The following is a 19,368-nucleotide window of genomic DNA, read 5'->3' as shown; positions in this document are numbered from 1 at the left end:
ATATATTATACTAAACAATAAAATACCTTTATTTATACAGTGCTTTTTACTTTAAATATTGAAACTATTTTCTAGTTTTTTATTTGTACTATATTATAAAATTTTGACTGTTTTCAGTTTTATAAATTGTTCTATTATATAAGAAAAATATTAAGGAAACATTTCAACACTGTGTTAAGTTTAATATGTCTTCAAAAATTAAGACATATTAAAATGTTATTTACATGATTCATCTGTGATGATTTTTGAAGTCATAATACAAAAAAGTTATTTATTTATTGGTTTATGATTTTACACTCATAATTTAAAATAGATATTATTCATACTTCCTAAATTAAATATATAATAGAAAATAATTTTATTCATGCAAATCACTAACTTCACAGCTTACAAACTTTATATTCTGATACTAAATTAACTTCTTATCATGCCTTCAGGCCTTGGAGTTTAAAATTCAAATTATTAATGTCATAAATAAGTAAATAAGTAGATTCTAATAATGAACTATTCCTCACAAAAAATGATGTTTCTAAAAGGAAAAATTCTATTTTTAATCTTAACTCATTACAGTGTTTACTGTGCAACAGATTTTCATTATAATATCTCTATACACTCATATAGTATACTTTTAAAACAATAAATATTTCTCTATTAGTATTTATTTCATTCCTATTTTTTCCATCCCTAAGTGTCTCTTGTTGTCGGACACGTTTACACTATGTGAAGATGTGTCACTTTCATTGGTTTAAATAAAAGCCAAATGGCCAATACTACGTAGGAGATGTTATGGGGGGAACTTCCAGGCAGAGAGAAGAATTCGGATATAATCTAAACGCTAGGACTGGGCAAGTGGCCCAGAGATTAATCGCACAGGCTCCTCTTCCAGAGGTCATGGCAGAAAGGCATATGTACAGGTAGAACACTGTATTTGTAATGCATAAATAAATCTTTAAAGAAAGAATCTAGGTGCTTGAGACACGTCAGAAAGATACAAAGAGAGTTAGACATTTAAAATGAAAGACAGTTAAAGAACCACAAGACAAAATGTAGATTAATAGAAGCAGGTTAATGTGAGTTATAAGAGCTAGATGGGCACAAACTTATGCTGAAGGCCAAACTTTCATTGTTAATAATAAATCTTGGTATCATTATCGTGGAGCTGGCAGTTCCAAAGACAGTCCTACTACAATCTCTGTTTTAGTTTCTTTCTTTTGCTTCCCTCCCCCCCACTCATTCCCTCCCTCCCTCCCTCCCTCCCTCCCTCCCTCCCTCCCTCCCTCCCTCCCTCTCTCCTTCCCTCTCTCCAACCATACACGTCCTCCTTATCCCCTGCCCCTCTCTCTTTCTCTCATGCACATATATTAAACAGCACACATGACGTTTATGGTTCTGGGATTGATTATTTCACAAATATATTGATCCTTAATTCCATTCGTTTTCTGCAAATTTTATATTATAATTTGCCAAGTAAAATTTCAGTGTGTATGTATCACATTTTCTTCATTGGTGAGATGGTCAAGGAGAATTTAGAATAATTCTACTACTTGGTTATTGGGAATATAGTCACATAAATGTGAATATGCAGGGCACTCTTTACCTTTTGGAGTAAGCATGAATAAATGGTGTATGTGGTTGTTGTGACTGCTGCTCTCTCTCTTTTCACATACGTATGTTTGTATGTATGTATGCATGTATGTATGTCTACCTATCTATCCATCCATCCATCCATCCATCCATCCATCCATCCATCTATAACATAAATAGGACATAAAGCTTTGTTTCATCTTACATAGTGGTAGAATTTGTTTTCTTGTTGAACTTAATTTTGGTCAGGATGAGACAGAATCTGAATGTAATTTTGGTTTGTATTTCCCTGATGGTGATTAATGATGTTTAGTAGATTAACTCTACTAGATTAATTTTAAGATGATATTCTTTCTTTTTCATCTTTGGTATTTTATTTTCTGATTCCTTATTTTTGTCTCTGTGGACTTTCCAGATTCAGGATATAAAATTCACCATGACTCAAAATAACTGAAAAATGAAATATATCCAGTTTTCCAAAGTTTCTGCTAACATCTCATTATTTTATATGCTTATTGTATATAAACAGAGCATGCTCTGTTTAGCATGCTCAATTTTAAGCTTATTGATAATCTTTCATTTAATTTCAACTTGCTTAATTAGTGATTAAATTCTACTAGTCACTGTTGATATTGTGGTCATAATGAAAATTATCTCTCATATTCTATGTCAAATTTACAGGGCATTTACTAATTTTGATTCTTTTGCTTGTTCCAATTCTTCTCACTGCTTCCCTTCTGACAAGTGAAATTCCCACCTTTATAATGGACAGGTCTATTTTCTCACTTCCATGTCTATCATTACTGTTTATTCACTTTTCTTCCCAACGCCATCTTCGTGATTTTTATTTTTGTGGTTGTATATGTATATGTGTTACAAATACCCAATGCTGTTCTCATACTCCGTTATTTTAACTCTTGCTGTTACGGCTGCATTGTAGTAAATGGTGCTCTCCAAATGCTCCTCACATTATTTTTCTGTGATGTCTTCATTTATCCACATTCCTCACATACATATTTCAGCTTCTGAAAAAATGTTCATGCATTATTCACCCTTATTTTCACATGCTTAGGCCTGGTTATTCAAAAACACAAGTTCAATATATAAAGACTTGTGCTTTACAAACAAATTTCTGAAACAAATTATAGTATCCCTGGTGATCATGCTGTCATTTGTCCTTGACAAAAAGCAACATGGAAAATAGAAATTGCTTTTTTCTCTGATACTAAAGTTTCTGCATAAACACATAGGCGGGCTTGCTATGGGGTGTGTGCTTGTGAGAGAACGGACACGCATGAGCTCATCTAATATAATAAAATACACTTTATGCCAATGTAATTCATAATTGCTTTTCAGATAACGTCAATTGCTTTCAGATTTTCTTTCGTAAAGTCTTCACATGCCTTTTGAATGCTCAAAAATAAAAATAGTTACATTATTCACGTCTGGTGTGGAGAAGTCTAAGATTAAGAAGCAAACACTGGAACATTTGCTCTGTATTCCTGTTCATCAGCTACACATTTGCTTTCCTAAATTAGAGGGAGACGCAGACATTATGTTTGTCAGCTGTTTAGGGCATTCCATCGCTCTGTAATAATAATCACGTTTTTTTGGAGCCAGCTAATGAACAAGCTCCAGTAAATAACTTTTAAATACCTTATGCTTTACTAATGGACAGAGAGCTACAAATGGCAGTAGAAAATTTTCCATTTCTCCTTGTCTTTGTTTTTGCTTGCAAACTGTGTAATTATAGGCAAAATGTACTTAAAGAGAATCTTTTCATTTCCAAAAAGAAAACTGTGATCTAATGTACTGAATATTTAAGAATAAATTTTCTTAATCTTTATCTAAATTCTTAATTACACTTTTTTTTCTTTTTGCTTGTTAACTTCTGGGCTTCAAGAGTAAGGTTAAGGGTGTGATCTCTCAACTTCTCACTCCTTTCCCCATGTCTCCTACTTGCTACATTGTCTCCTACCATGAAGAACTCTTTTCCCTCTGGAAACAGAAGTTAAACTCTTCTGCCATATGTCAATTTTGGTCATGCTGTTGATAAGAGCAACAGAGAAGTAACTGAAATATTTACTTTGCTTAAAGTCATATGTACAGTTGCATCCATTTTTTTTCTGCAGGATTATGTTTTTACAGCTCAAAATATCCCATTGAATGTATGAATCACATTTGTATATCCATTATCTGTTGACTGGCATCTAGGCTGAGTTTATTTCTTTACTATTGTGAATTGAAAAGTGTGATAAATATGTAATAAGTATGGGCATGTATTTATCTTTGTAATAGAATGTGGCATTCTTTGACTTTATGTCCAATAATTGTATAAGTGTATAATAAGGTAATTCTCTTTTATTGTTTTTAGAAGACTTTCAGCTAATTTTTGGGATCATATCCTATGCTGTTGTATTCTTTTCATATTTTGCTTTGACTACAACTGGTCTCAAAGTGTCTCCTCTATGTATTGTTTAGCAGCTGTGCTGCTCCTTGCTGTAAATTAAGTTCTCTCACACACTTTGAACTGATATTTTGTGCACAATGAGAGAAATGAGCCTACTTTTAACCTTTTAAACATGTATATGCTTTATTGCCAGTACCACTACGTGAAAATACTCTATGATCTCAAATGCATACTTTGACAATTTGTCAAACCTTTGGTTTCTGGAGTTGAAAGGATTCATCTCTGTCTGTGCTTTCTTCTATTCCATTGACCTGTGAAACTGTTTTGTGTCAGCATCATGATATCCTGATCACTATGGTTATCTAGTGTAGTTTAGGTATTATGATGTCTCTGTCTATTCTCTGCTCAGAATTGTTTTCTATCTTTCACATACACCCTCTGTCTCTTTCTATCTCTGTCTCTCTCTGTCTCTATTTGTCTCTCTCTGTGTTTATTTGTTTGTGTCTGTGTGTGTGTGTGTCTATGTGTGTGTGTGTAGGACTGGTTTTTGGTAATTTTATGAATGATTTCATTGGAATTTTATAAAGATTACATTGATTCTATAGTTTTACTTTAGTACTATAATATTTTTACAACCTTGACTCTCACCATTCAGGATTATATATCAATCATATTGTATCTTTAATATTTTTTTTCAGTTTATTTAAAGATTTACAAAATTTTCATTGTAAGAAATTTCATCTTCTTAGTTTTATTACTGAGTATTGTTTACAAATAAACATAAGTGTTCTCACAGATGACTGATGCAGAGTCATTTTGAAGTAGGAAGGCGCTGTAAACCTGCTTGGATAGACATAATGACACCACAATATGTGTTTAACCAGAGGAGTAACACTAAAGAGACAATATATGACCCAATTCATGGCACAGCAATGTGACAAAGATCCAAAAACTCCCTTTTGCAATTGTAAAATGAAACAAACAATGCTATAAACAGCTAAAGAAAAGCATTCTAACTTTATTTTTCTACATATCAAAAGGATGGAAGTAAAGAAAATACAAGAATGTGAATTTTATGGGCCCAGTCTGACATTGCTTTGCAATGTTCCTGAATACAGATGTTATATAAGTATCTGGTCATATTCTGAAGCTTATAGCCTCCAGGAAAGACCGAGTGGCCTTCGAGGATAGGGTCAGGAACTATTTGCAGAAGTGTGAACTACTTGATATGTATCAAGATTCTTGTTCTATCTCAGGATACGAGATTGCTGCTGTAGCCTCTCTGTTGGAATGAGAGGAAGAGTGGAGGGAACATCTTTCTGAAAAAGATGCTTTTGTAAGACTTTCCTAAATGATGACTTGTTGAAATAGGAGCAGCCAGCTGCTTCTCGCCACCCAGCTAGCTTTACCTGAAATAATTACACGGACACTGTATTCTTTTAAACACTGCCTGGCCCATTAATTTCAGCCTCTTATTGGCTAGCTCTTACATTTTGATCTAACCCATTTCTAATATTCTGTGTAGTACCACAAGCTGGCTTACCAGGAAAGATCTTAATCTGCGTCTGTCTGGAGTGAGAGAATCATGGCGACTGCCTGACTCGGCTTCTTTCTCTCAACATTCTGTTCTGTTTACTCTGCCTATCTTAATTCTACCCTATCAGAGGCCAAGCAGTTTCTTTATTAATTAACCAATGAAAGCAACAGATAGAAAGATGACCCTCCTCCATCAATGATTGTCAAAACTTATGCATGAACTACAGGCCCTTTTTATTGTGTTGAACTCTAAAGTTATTTTATACTTGATTGATTATCAAGGAATATACTCCAGGCAGAAACTGAGCAGGAAGGAGTGAACAGATAAGGATTCAAGCTCAATTATGTTTTCCAAGCAAAAGAATTTATTCAGGAGAGATAGCTCTCAAAAGGAATATCATGGGGAATAAATTATGAATATTGTGGTTAATTGACTGTTATTCTGCCTTGAGACTGACTGGTTACTAGAAGCAAATGCTGTTATACACTAACACTTAGTATATGAAAAACTTTTGAGAAGCAACCATGTGTGGAGATCCTTCATCAGAAAAAACCCATTGACAAGGCAGTAAAATTAGAAAATCAGCTGCAAATGATCAGCTGTGCCTACCTAGGGTGTCCACACTGAAACTTTGTGAGTGCAGGCAACAAGACAGGCAATTCCAACTTTTCTCTAACTACCTAGAGCACAGGTCATTTTATATGGACAGAAATCTGTGGGGTAGCACTGTCTTCTCATTTTAAAGAACATACTGTATTTGAGAAGAAGAAAATGGATGGAAGTTGAAGTTTATCTGACTTAGCAATACACCCAATTAATATTAGGTTCATCAGAACTGTTGAGAAGCTTTAACAATATTTCCATGACTTGCATGGATTTTCTTTTTATGAGCGCCAGTCAACTTAGAGAGTCACATAATGCATGTACTATTTTTCTTACTCTTCTATGTAACTGGTGATACATGGAGATATCTACATATGTATTACTGTTAAGAAAGATCAAGAGAGAGAGATTGACAAAGAAAGAGATTGGTCTAAAGGGATTTGTTCAGGTGATATTTTAATTTGAAAATTTTCATCATCTGTCACTTTCCATCTACAGACATTAGATTGGAAAGACTAAAACTGAAGTAGTAGAAACATCACTCTCAATGTCTGTGTATATGATGACATGCATCCTTCGATGTTCAAGAACAAGAGGTTATATCTTGAGAATCAAGACGACTGTGCAAGTTAGAGCAGAGAGTTTTTCTCTATTCTGTCCAAATGTTCTGTGTAGGCTTTCTGAATTGTGCCAGCCTAAACAGGTCTGAGAGCTAGTTTCCTTTTTCAACTTGCAAAATTCTCATCTGGGATTTACTGGCTGCTTAGAGAATCATCGTAGGCTTTATTAGTGTCACTTAATGTTTGCTCCGTTCAGCCAACCTTCATCTCACCCAATTAAATATTGCTTGCTGCACACTGATCTCATGTAGGAAATATCAACAGCTAATTTTCAAGACAATGAAAAGAATTAAGTTGAATTCCTTTGTGGGTGTTTTGCAGTTTCAATGTTCCTTTCCTTTGATTTCTCAGAATAATTGCTCTTTGCTCAGAGCTGTTTATATTAGTGTTTTTTTTTATATCTGTATTCAAGCTGCAATGTCAATAGGTTTAAAGTAACAGATGTGCTTACAAAAAACTTGAAACTATCAGCACCTTTTTTTACTGTATTTGACAGGTAAGGAAGAATGCATTCTTTTACCTCAGGCTTTTACCCAATCAGAAATTTCTTCTGGCTTTTCTCTGTGGTAGTGTGTGTGTGTGGGGGGGGGGTTGCTTTTATGAGTTTTCCTTATACCAGGTTGAACTTCATCTATATAAATAATTAAAGGTGACTTTGAACTCCTGAATCTTTTGACTATCTCACCATGATTGAATTTTGTGTATGATAAGAGCTCTAGTTGATACAAAATATTATATATTGAATTATTTTATGAGTACAGATATTTTTCACATTGAAAATTTTGATTTCAAATTTTTACAACAAAATTAGAACAAATCATCTGTAAAATTATACTGTTATATATATTAAAATGTAAATATAAAGTAAGCCTCTGATATATAAATATAAATTATGTATAGATGTATAGTACAGTGTTTAGGTAGGTTGTTGACTCTAATATGTTTTTCTATAAATGCTTTTTATATTTTGACTCTTGCATTCTTCTCAATGGCAAAAGTTGATATTCATAGCTATCAACAACTTGGATCACCTAGCTGATTTGCATTTCACTTATTCATAAAAAGGACAAATGCATATTTATAGGACACTGTGTGCAGAGATGGTTATTTCCTCTCTCAAATGTGTGAGATTTTCTGTGTAAAATGGTAAACCTTTTTTAAAATTTTTATCTGCAAATTTGAGAAACAAATCTCCAAAACACTTTAGAATGGAAGTATAAAACATTGTCTTACAACATGACATTTTGTTAACTTATTTTGTTTTCTGAACATCTATAAGAATTACAGTTAACTATAATCTCTTGACAACCTTCTTTAGCAACAATCATCAAAGGAAATTCTGTAAAAAAAGTATATTGTTAAAGCTAGAAGCATAATTACTGAGTCATTTGTGACAAGGAAATATATTAACATCTAGAAGAAAATAAAACATTTTTGTTGTTAAATATTTGAATTGCTGAAAGCTTAATTGAGTTGCTTGTATGTGTGTATGTATGTGTTTGTTCATATGTGTGTGTATGTGTATGTATGTGTTTGTTCATGTGTGTGTGTGAACTTGTAACCACATACATATAGTCAGGATCAAATGATAGAACTTGTTCTCACAGAAGTTGGATGTATTACAGTGGTAAAGAGAAATGGACAACAAGCATTTTCATGGATGATGGTGCATGCCTATAATCCCAGTACTTAAGAGGGAGAGGCAGGGAGATCTCTTATGAGTTAAAGGTCAGCCTGGTCTACAAGAACTAGTTCTAGGACAGGCTCCAGAGGTAAGAGAAATATTGTCTTGAAAAACAAAAACAAAACAAAAAGAGGTAAAAGGAAAATAATATATGGTGAGGGTAAAAATAACTGCATCCCAGAGTCAATTGACAATTTCTGTCAATAACTCAAAGTGCATACCAATGTATACCCATTCCAACAAAGCCACACCAAGTAATAGTGTCACTTCCTGTGAGATTACGTGGGCCAATCACATTCAAACTACCACATTTCACTCCCTGGCCACCATAAAGTTGTAATAATGCAAAATACATATAGTCCAACTTCAAAAGTTCCCACAGTCTATCACAGTCTCAATAATGTTTCAAAGTTCAACCTCTTCTGGGATTCTTGCAATCACTTAACTGAAATCCCTTGTAAAATAAATATTAAAGAAAAAAAATATTGCCAACATACATAAAGTACAGGAAATGTATTACCATTCCAAAACGTAGGGAAGAGGGAATAGTGAAGAAGTATTGTACCAATGCAAGACTGAAAACCAGCCGGCAAACTCCAACTCTGTGTGTGATGTCTAAATGCTCTGCAGATATTCAGATATGTTCAGCTTTGTTGACTACAACACACGTCTTTCTTTTGGACTGGTTTCATGCCCTGTTAAGCAGCACTCCTCAGCGGGTATCCCACAAGTCTGGCATCGCTATCATCTTGCATTCTCCAAGGCAATCATGGATTTAACTTCACAGCTTCAGCCAATGGCCTTTCTACTGGGCCTCCAACCACAGACACCCTTGACACATGCCCGACCTCAGTGGCTTACTTGACATCTAAGCAAATTCCATAACTCATTTCTTCTATCTTAAATTCTAAAACCAGAATCAATTGGCCAAAGCTGCCAAGTATTACTTCTTACTGGGGCTGGAAGTATCTCCCTCATTCAAGTACATCTTCATCAGTTTTCTGTCCTTTACACTGCCTACGTTTAGCTGACCTGAAACTTGCTCTGTAGACCAGACTGTGCTCAAACTCAGAGATCCGCCAGCCTCTACCTTCCAAGTACTGCTATGTAAGGTTTGCCCCACAACTCCTGGCTCTAAGTCTTGCTTTAGTTCCTTTTCACAGGTTGAAAACTTATCTGGGTAGGATCTTGCTTTGAGGTCAGGACTCCCCATTTCTTTATTTGTTGATCTCTTTGAACACAGGACTTTGCTCCATTACACTTGCTACTGCTCTTTTTATCCTCAAAATGTTCATTTTGTAATTTACCTTGCTCAGCTTGTTCCTTTTCCTTATAAATTTTCATTAGCATTACCAATAAAATCCACAGGACAGAGTCTATAATGGGCCATTTTGAGACTTTTTTTTTCTGTCAATGGGTTTATTCTATACTTCTGCTCTTTATCCACAGGCAAACTCTTCTGACAAGGTCAAACGGCAACTAGTTCTTGGCCAAAATATCACAAGAATGATCTCTAGGAAGCATACTAAACTCTTCTCCTCTGAAACCACTTAATTAAGCCCGTCATAGTTCAAATAACTCTTAGCACCTCTGTCTTCCATACTCCTACTACTATCGTCCAGTACCCAATGCTTAAAGCATTCCACTGTTTCCATAACCAAAATAAGAAAGTCCCAATTCCCCCCAAAAATCGCAAAGTCTATCTATCTCAACAATATTCCATGTATTGCCCAATTACATTCAAACTATCACACCCTGTGAACAATCTAGTGTTGACCATCCTGTCTAGTTTTGTGGCTGTTCAGTCCCAAAGAAACACACAAAAGCTTATATTGAGTATAAACTGTCATGCCTGATAGTTAGGTTTATTAATAACCAGCTATTCCAACTTAAATTAACCCATAATTCTTATTTATGTTTAGCCACATGTCTTGGTTTATTTTCTCAGTAAGGCATTCTCATCTTGCTTCCTCTGCATCTGGCTTGTGACTGTGTCTCTGTCTTTCCTCTTCCCAGAATTCTTTTAGTCTGGTTGCGTTGCCTATACTTGATGCCTGGTGCTTTATTAAATCAACATGAGTGACAAATATTTACAGTGTACAAAAGCATCATCCCACAGCAGCACCCCTATTTTCTTTTCAAAACAAGGCCCTGAATCTTATCTCCTTTGTTTAGCTTTTTTTTCTGACCTCTGTCTATAACAACCTAGTCCTTGTTATCTTTTTGATCATTAGGACTTTCTTCAACTCTTCAAGATTAAAGGTAAATCATCCACCTCAAAAGATATAGATTAAAGGTTGGTCTTCCCACTTCAAATTTTTAATTAAAAAAAAATTCTTACGGATGTACCCAGCCAATTAGATTTTAAATGTAGCTGACAACCTAGAATAATTATCATATATATACATGAGGTACATCTGCACTTTTATTTAATATGAATACAATATGTCTATTATGTATATCAAGGAAATTTTCTTTCTTTTATCCTACTGAGGCTCTGCTTGCTTGCTTTATGTTATCAGTTTACTTAGCTGTCTTAGATTATCTTGAATAAGATTGTATTTGAAACACATCTGGAAACTATCAAGCTCATGACGAGTTTTTAATCACTTTTCCATTTTTTGATCTAATCTAGAAAGTAACTGTTCTTTACAATATTTTATATATATATATATATATATATATATATATATATATATATACACATCAATGATAGAAACCTAACAGTTGCTACTCACATTTTAAAACATGCTTTCCATTTTGAAAAAAAAAAGCTTCTTTCTTCCAATTAACCTACTAGCTACTCTGTTAAATTCTGCCAGGTTTATTTAAGGTTTTGAGGGGTTGGTTAGGCATGGTTTTCATTTCTAAACATTTTTTTCTTTCAGATGAACACATGCTTCATTTCAGAAACAGCCTGTGAAACCATCTCTAATTATCATGTTTCACATTTTCTACGAATGGCCTCATTTTTATCTTTCTGAAATCTAAAAACAGGTGCAGAGCGTATGTACATCTCATTTAATACAAGCACACTACCTCTATCATACCATGTTTTCAGGAAATTTTCTCTCTTTAGCCTGCTGGTGTTCTGCTCACATGCTTGCTTTATGCTCTCAGTTTGCTTAGTTGTCTTAGAAAAATTATATTGATTAGAATGTTATTTGAAACACACCTGGAAACTGTTAAGTTCATGATGGGTTTTCAATCACATTTCCAATTATTTTGATTTAATCTAGAAAGTTATTGCACATTAAGTCATGTTCATTTTATAAGATGAAAAGATTCATAATAAATATTTATTGGGTTTTAATAATATCCTAATAATATCCTAGTCTTATTTATTTTTAACATTTATATTAATTTTTTCTGAAGTATAAAAGACACATTTTATTATGATCCACAGATTTTCTCAAATGTTTCTAATCAAACTCCATTTAAGAACTTTGTAGCTCTCCAGACTTTACTCATTTTCTGATAGTGAATTCTGAATTATTCTATGTTATTGGATACATGCTGTACTAGGCTATATTATTTCTGATACAATAACAAAATAGATTGGATATTTTGTAGTATTATTTGTCTATCTCTTTTGATTTCCCACATGCATTACCTCTTTAAAAGATGTTATAATATTATAGGTACATTAATAGCATTATAACTTCACATTTCAAGTGAACCATTGATGATAACACATTTAATTTATTCACAGTGTTATTGAGTAGTGTAAGGAAAGAACTCTAAGTTGTGGTCAGAGTACAATAGCTACTGTGTAAGGCGAGTTTAATGTTGAAATTGATAAGATATTATCATCTTCACTGGGTGACTACTATAGGAACAATTTAACTGTGACACCATGATCTGTCTTCTGAATTGTTAACCTTCAAGTTGTTAAAACAGGATAAGAACCCTTATGCATTTAAAGTTCTTTATATTATAATATAATAAATATTGATGATGTTAATAAATAAATATTATACTAAATAAATAACAATTGCATATAATTGTTATTAATTCATATATATATATATATGTATATTTTGCATTTTTCCAGGCCAATATGTATCATCTAATTCATAAGGAAAGACTGAATAGGCTAAATATTTAGAATAATAGTTATAACATTTATTTTTGATTTTGCATTTCTACACAATGTAGCATTATAGGTTGCTATTTAAAGTGATATTTTCAATGGCTATTATTTAAATGACAGAACCTGACAGTTTATATACAGCTACCATGGGGGTCAATTGCTGCCTGTCAAATCTAAGCAGATTCTCAAAGGCTTGTACTTGGTTCAATATCAAGTGTCCTCACAGGCTCAGTTAAAACTTTTCAATCTTCTGTAGCATTTACTTGCATCGTATTTTATGTGTATGTAGGTCACATACAAAAAGTAGGAAAACTACTTTTTTATCTTTTAAAAGTATTTTTAATAAACAAAACTAGCATACAATTCAAAACTATAAATCATTGTAGAAGTAATAAGCATCATAGTTAATATATAAGCTGAAATAAAAGAATTCCTTTACCTGAAAACTATCTAAAAGGAATAAATGTGACAGTATTTATGTGTAATCTTAATAATTGCTATGCCTTGATTTGTTTATGAGTATGCCTCCATAACCTTAATGTCTGAATGAATTCTTTCTTAGGATATTTCTCCCATGAAAATGAAAATGTACAAAAGTTGCTTATACAAAGGGGAAGAGAAAAAAAATCCATGTGGCAAAATGTAGATTAATAGAAGCAGGTTATAAGAGCTATCTGTGAACAAGTCTAAAGTAAAGACCAAGCTTTCACAATTATTAATAAGTTTCCCTGTCATTATTTGAGGCTATTTTCTGAAAAGAAAGTCAAAATACATTTGCCTCAGTTACTGTTGTTAGCAATAATTAAAATGTATTATTTCAGAAAATAATATGATAGAATTTTCTTGAAAATACACTTCTTAATTTACTATTAGATGTTGGAGATAATTGCTTGGCATTTTTTTCCAAAAGATATTTAAGTTAATTAAATATGATATAACTGAATTTTGAAAATCGTTTTTTCAGTACTGCGATATGTTATAAAAATGTCCAGTACTTACTGTAAAGAAATATTATTCTACCCATTTATGTAGGTTATCCAAAAAGACCATGTAAACTGACATTCCTTCTATAATTAATGCATTCACAACAGTCACAATATGTTGGAGGAGGGGGCTGCTTGTTCTTCTCGGTCGCCCTGGTAGCTTACAGCTGAAATAATCACAAGAAACTGTATTAATTAAAACACTGTTTGGCCCATTAGCTCTAACTTCTTGTTGGTTAAGACATCTTGTATTAACCCATCTCCATTAATCTGTGTATCATCCTGCGGTCATGGCCTACCAGCAAAATTTTAGCATCTCTCTTACTCCGCCTTCTTTCTCCCAGCATTCAGTCCAGTCCTTCCCGCCTACCTAAGTCCTTTTCTATCAAGAGGCCAAGGCAGTTTCTTTATTTATTAAAAGTAATCACAGCACACAGAGGGGACTCCCATATCAAAAGTCAATCATGCATCTCATTTGGTTGGAGCACTTTACTTTTGTAGATAGCACTGTGGCAATTATTGTGAGGTAGCCCATTACTCCTAAAGGGGTAAAATATTTTCATGTGTCAAATTTTGGGGAATTTTCAATAAAATCCGAAGTCATTATTTTACATATATACATACATTTAATTTAAGAATTCATTATCTAATATATTTCCTTGTCTGGGAACATAAAATTTGGTAATGCTCATAACCTGAGTATGCCTTGACAAATCACCATTTCATCTAGGCACCTCTCACCACTGCTGGTTAGGATCCTGCCAATGGGAACCACTGTGTCTGTGTTTGATACCGAATGAGTGTTTTATTCCCTTTCCAGCAGGAATCTTGTCTTCCCTGAGAACCTCTATATCATCAAGATAAGTTTCTATTTTGGCTAATGATTAAGTTTTCTTTTTCACTGCACAGGTCCAAAGTGGTACCCTTCCCGAGTTGGCCTGCAACTAGAATATGGTAAGACCAATTTCAACCAGTCAATTTATGTAGTTTAGAATCTGTCTTCTGACCTCATATTTATTACATAGTCTGTGCATGTTAATACCGTATCATTTGAGTCTAATACTCCAGTGCTTCTCCACTCTTCTTTGAACATTATTTTTAATTCTTATTTTGAGTCCATAAATAGAATTCCATGATAAAAAAGGAAAAATAATGAAATTGAAGAAAATGCAATATCCACTAATAAATGTAACATTAACAGAATTTTAACAGATAAGTATATTTATGTGTCCCACCTAAGAACCAGTATTATTGATATTGCATCTACTGGATCTCACATTTAAAACTTTCTGTTTATTGGCATATAAAGCATGTTAAATAAACATGTTTCTTTTATCCTTATCTGTGCTACTGTATTTCAGAGTGTTCTGGTTGGTGCACTGGAATTTCTTTGAATGGCATTGAAATGCATACTGAAAAGCTGAAACGTGAGCAAAAAGGGTTCTGGTTTTCATAATTATCAAGAAAAACATAGTGCACACCTTTTATATAATATCTATGGCAAACACATAGATGCAGGAAATGTTCCTGAATCTAGCCCATTGTTCAAAACAATTATCTGAAGACCAGCTTGTGTTTAGTTTGCTTGTGAAAAAAACAAAAAACAAACAAAACAAACAAACAAACAAAAAAACATGGGTTTAAATGGACAAAACATTATCCACAGGGATGACAAGAGCTTTGTCTAAGCATGTTCACTGTCGCTATGTTTTTCAGAATTTCTTTTCCTTGACATAAAGAAATGTTCTGTGAAGGCAAGGGACGGGTCTCCTGATTCCTTAGTTTGAGAGTGGAATGAGTGATTAGGGTTGGCAAAATGGGTCAATGAATAAAGAGCTTGTACGCAAATTTGTATCCTCAGCCCTGGAGTAATAGACAGATTGAGGCCTTGTGCCTGTATTTCAGGAACTGGCTGAGTGTGATAATGTCAGGACCATCCTTGGAGTTTGAAGGCAAGCTAGAATTAAGACGAGAAATGAAAAAATAAAAGTAAATACTGAGGCCAACTTCTGTCTTCCAATCACACATGCGCAGGAGGATGCACATAAACATCTCTCCTACACACACAAACACACACAGAGGTTGGTGTGATTTTTGATGCATCTGGGTTTTTTTTCTTTTCAAAAATTTGTATTATTTGAAATGCATTAAATGACTAAAAAATTCAGAGTGCTGCTATTTGAAGTTTTTAAAGATAATAGCAGAATATAAATTGATTCCCATATTAAAGAACCCAATAAGTGTCTGTCAGAAAGTTTTCAGCATATTTTCAAATATATAAAAGATCCTAATTTTTATTTTACAGATACTCTAGGATCTTATGCATTACTGTCATACTAGTATTGACCATTTTGATTGCAAATTGTTTATAATGCCAAATTCACTCTCTGAAGTTATACAATGTTAGCAAAAATGATGCTTAGAGCAACTTCCATTTACACTCATATACACATACAACACACACACACACACACACACTCACACCTATTCCCTAGATTATCTGCTTAAGACACACTAAAGCTGGAGCCGAGTGATTGTTGAGTTGAATTTTCATGGGAAAGTTCTCATGTCAGCTCTCTTCCATTTATTCATAAAATCTAAAAACAGTCTATATTTTTCACTGAAACCTTTTTGAAAACTTTGTGGATGAGGAAAGTTAGTACACAAATTATTCACATTGAGTGATGCATGTCTTATAGTGTTCATATTTGTTATGTCATGACGGCATAATTCAAGTCCCAAGTAGTCACCAGTTTTGTATTAAGAAACTCTTTGTCACTGTACCATGAAATTATATTTAAATACCACGTTCTCGTTGCTTTATTTTAGGTGGCCCTTTTTTGAAGGACTATGTTACTATTCAAAGTGTTGCAGCTTCTTCAATTATCACACTCTATTTTACAGACTTAGGTCGACAAGTCAGTTGGACCACAGTAAGTGTCAATTGTAGTTTATTATATATGCCCTGTTTCATTAATTTCATGTTCATAAATTAGGTCTTTTCCTTGCAGTAATAGGAATTCTACTATAGTTCTAGTGAAATCGGTGGCCAAGGTTTTATTGAATTAGTCATTAGTAGTTAAAGAAAGGAAATAAACGTGGCTTTTATGTGAATTCAGCTTTGAAAAAAGAATCTGTATATCTTATGCTTTGTCTATTGAGTTATACTGCTTCAGCTTTTCTTTTTCCAGAAGCCTAGATATTTCAAGGATATTCTTCTCAATGAAATTAGAAACTGTAGATAGAATAGTTAATATAAAGGCAGTCCTAATACAAAAATGACAATAATGAAGAAGTAAGACTTCTTTAGGCTTATGGATAGTTCTTTAGGCTTCTTTCTCCTCACCCCATCTTTCAGAACAATTGTAGTTCTCAAAATTGATTCATCTGAATTTAGTGATACGGAAACAAAAAGGCTACACTAAGGAAATGAAGGTGAAAATTCTTGAATCATCTTCAAGAGGTTGAGCTATTCGTGATTGATGTAATCAAATAATAGAAAAGTTTCAGCAGCAAGGGTAAACTCTATAGGTCTTTTAGAGAAAAAAAAAGTCCAATGTAGTAAGTAATTCTTGCTATGATCTACAGAGAATGTGGCCTTCTATGTCTTCACTTTCTTTTCTCAATAGACATATTTTCGGTATAGTTTACAAAAAAGGAACATTCGTGTTTTGAAATATAATATGACTTATATTTATAATGTGTTTATTTCAGGATTTTCATTCAAATTGACTTTGTATCGATGGTACTAAAATCGAATTTAATCATGCATTAAGTTAAAATACTTGCTTTATATAATCAATTTAAAAATTATTAAATATGGATAGTGGAGATATTGCTCAGCACATATGCACAGGCTACAGGTTCAATTCTCAGCATCCACCTCACTTTTCACAATTCTCAGTCCAATAACCTCTCCCAGCTTCCACAGGCACTTCATGTCCACATTGCATAAACATACACATGGACAAAGCACATGAGTACATAAATAAACAAATTGATATTTTAAAAAATAATAAATATGCATGTTCATTTATTTATTAAAAGCTTTCTATGGGACAGAAATTCATATTTATACTTATTAATAAAATACTGCCATATTTGTTACCTTTCCAGTTTAATTTTATGATATATTTCCCCTCTGTATTATGTAATGAATTCTTCTATAGTAGAGTTATTTGTTAGTATTAAAAAGTTGTTTTAGTTAGCACTGTGGATCCTTTGAATACTAAAATGTTAGGCCAAAATTAAATTTAAAATAATATTAATTCTTGTAAAACATAGGAATGTTAAGGTAAAATTGAAGATGGGTATTTTTTTTTAAAAAATTAATACTTAATATGAAGCTTAATCGTACTTAGTTAAAGATAGTACACATAGGAATATCTTATTTGCAACGATTCAAAAATTGTAAAATCCTTTGAGCAAACCTGGTGAAAAATAATTTTGTTTGCAAGGATTGTGTCAAGATGAGAGGCATTAGCCAAGAGTTCATTAGAAACTTCCAGTTGCATGAAGGGAATAAGCAATAAAGAGAACTACAGTAGAATTTTTTGATAACTGTACTAGAAAAGTATACCTTGTTTGAGAGGAAAGTTATCTAAGTGACCAACCAAGCTCCAGAAATAGCCAAGACATTTGAAAATCAGTCCTATGGTTCAAACATTTTTTTTCCTCTCAATGGGTCAGTTTTATAAAATGCTGAAACTGTGCATTGCAATCACACCCATTTTGTATCCACTAAATTGTACAATCAAACTATTTTACCACACATTACCCTTATATATATTTATAAACTATTAAAATGTTTACCTAGAATGAGCCATTTTGGGTCAATAGAAACTGTTAGATATCACAAAATCAAATAATGATTTGAATAGCATTTTTTAAAATATTGGTGGTCATCAAATAATGAGATATGTCTTCCTTACTAAATGACTTAGACAAATGGCTAAAATATTAACATATTTCTCACTACATAAACACTGTAATCTAATTAGAGTTGAACTCATTATTTTACATTCATCTGTGTGTTCAAGTATTTATAGCACTAAGTTTCCTATCTCTGTGATATTACTTCTGAGTGGTTAGCTGTTTCCTTATTATAAGGGAGCTCATCTTCTCTTCTGCCTCTTATTTTTATACATAGAGAATGCTTTGTTGGTCGGACAAATAGGATTGGGGAAAACATTTATTGTTCTCTAAGTCTTGCTCCTGTGGGACTGACCCTGTTTGTTCCATTATGAATTCTAGCTTTCTTTTAATTATTATCAATTCATTTTACAGATCTGTAGTGGGTTTCATTTGAAATAGAGTTCAATCATTTTCAATTATCTGCTATCATGTGTCATTATCAGTGTACATAATTATTTAATTATATTAGACACCCATAAAATTTTGATGCTATTTATAAAATCTTCATACAGTTCCCTCCTAAGTGAATGATTTGAAATTAATTTCTCCTCAATGTTGCGTTAGCTTTCACCATGCAAATAGTTTTCAGTTTGGGAGCAGTGGGATTTAACAACATTGTCTTAGTGACATGTTTGCAGCACTGTATTTTCACTCCTCTTATCCCAGATTCATAGGGCTTTACACCTTTTCTTTTTAGCACTTTGTGTTGTGATTCGTTATGCACATTTCATTTGTTTTTATTTAAATACTTATAACCTTTTCATCATCAAACTTACTGTAGTCTTTCAATATTTTTTCAGTTTTATAGGCATCTTTAGTTTTTTTTATTGTCTCAATTAGGATTGAATTTTTTTCTACTAGTTCAATATTATCTTTGCACTTTTATCTTATTTTAGTTGACCAATTCTGATAACCAGAATTTTGTAGTTTATACTCATTA

The 19,368-nt window shown here is 33.0% G+C and overlaps 1 protein-coding gene across 1 annotated transcript in view; it reads left to right on the top strand.

The window, feature by feature from the left end:
- Positions 1 to 19,368, top strand: part of Tecrl (trans-2,3-enoyl-CoA reductase like) — a 63,390-nt gene that overhangs the window by 14,460 nt on the left and 29,562 nt on the right. Inside the window, exons 3-4 of the mRNA XM_057772757.1 lie at positions 14,424 to 14,468; positions 16,344 to 16,447. Coding sequence (XP_057628740.1) covers positions 14,424 to 14,468; positions 16,344 to 16,447 — 149 coding nt within the window. The remainder of the gene's footprint in view (positions 1 to 14,423; positions 14,469 to 16,343; positions 16,448 to 19,368) is intronic.

This window comes from Chionomys nivalis, chromosome 6 (assembly GCF_950005125.1).
Source record: "Chionomys nivalis chromosome 6, mChiNiv1.1, whole genome shotgun sequence".
NCBI classification, from domain to species: domain Eukaryota; kingdom Metazoa; phylum Chordata; class Mammalia; order Rodentia; family Cricetidae; genus Chionomys; species Chionomys nivalis.
This window is presented reverse-complemented; position numbering and strand designations above follow the sequence as displayed.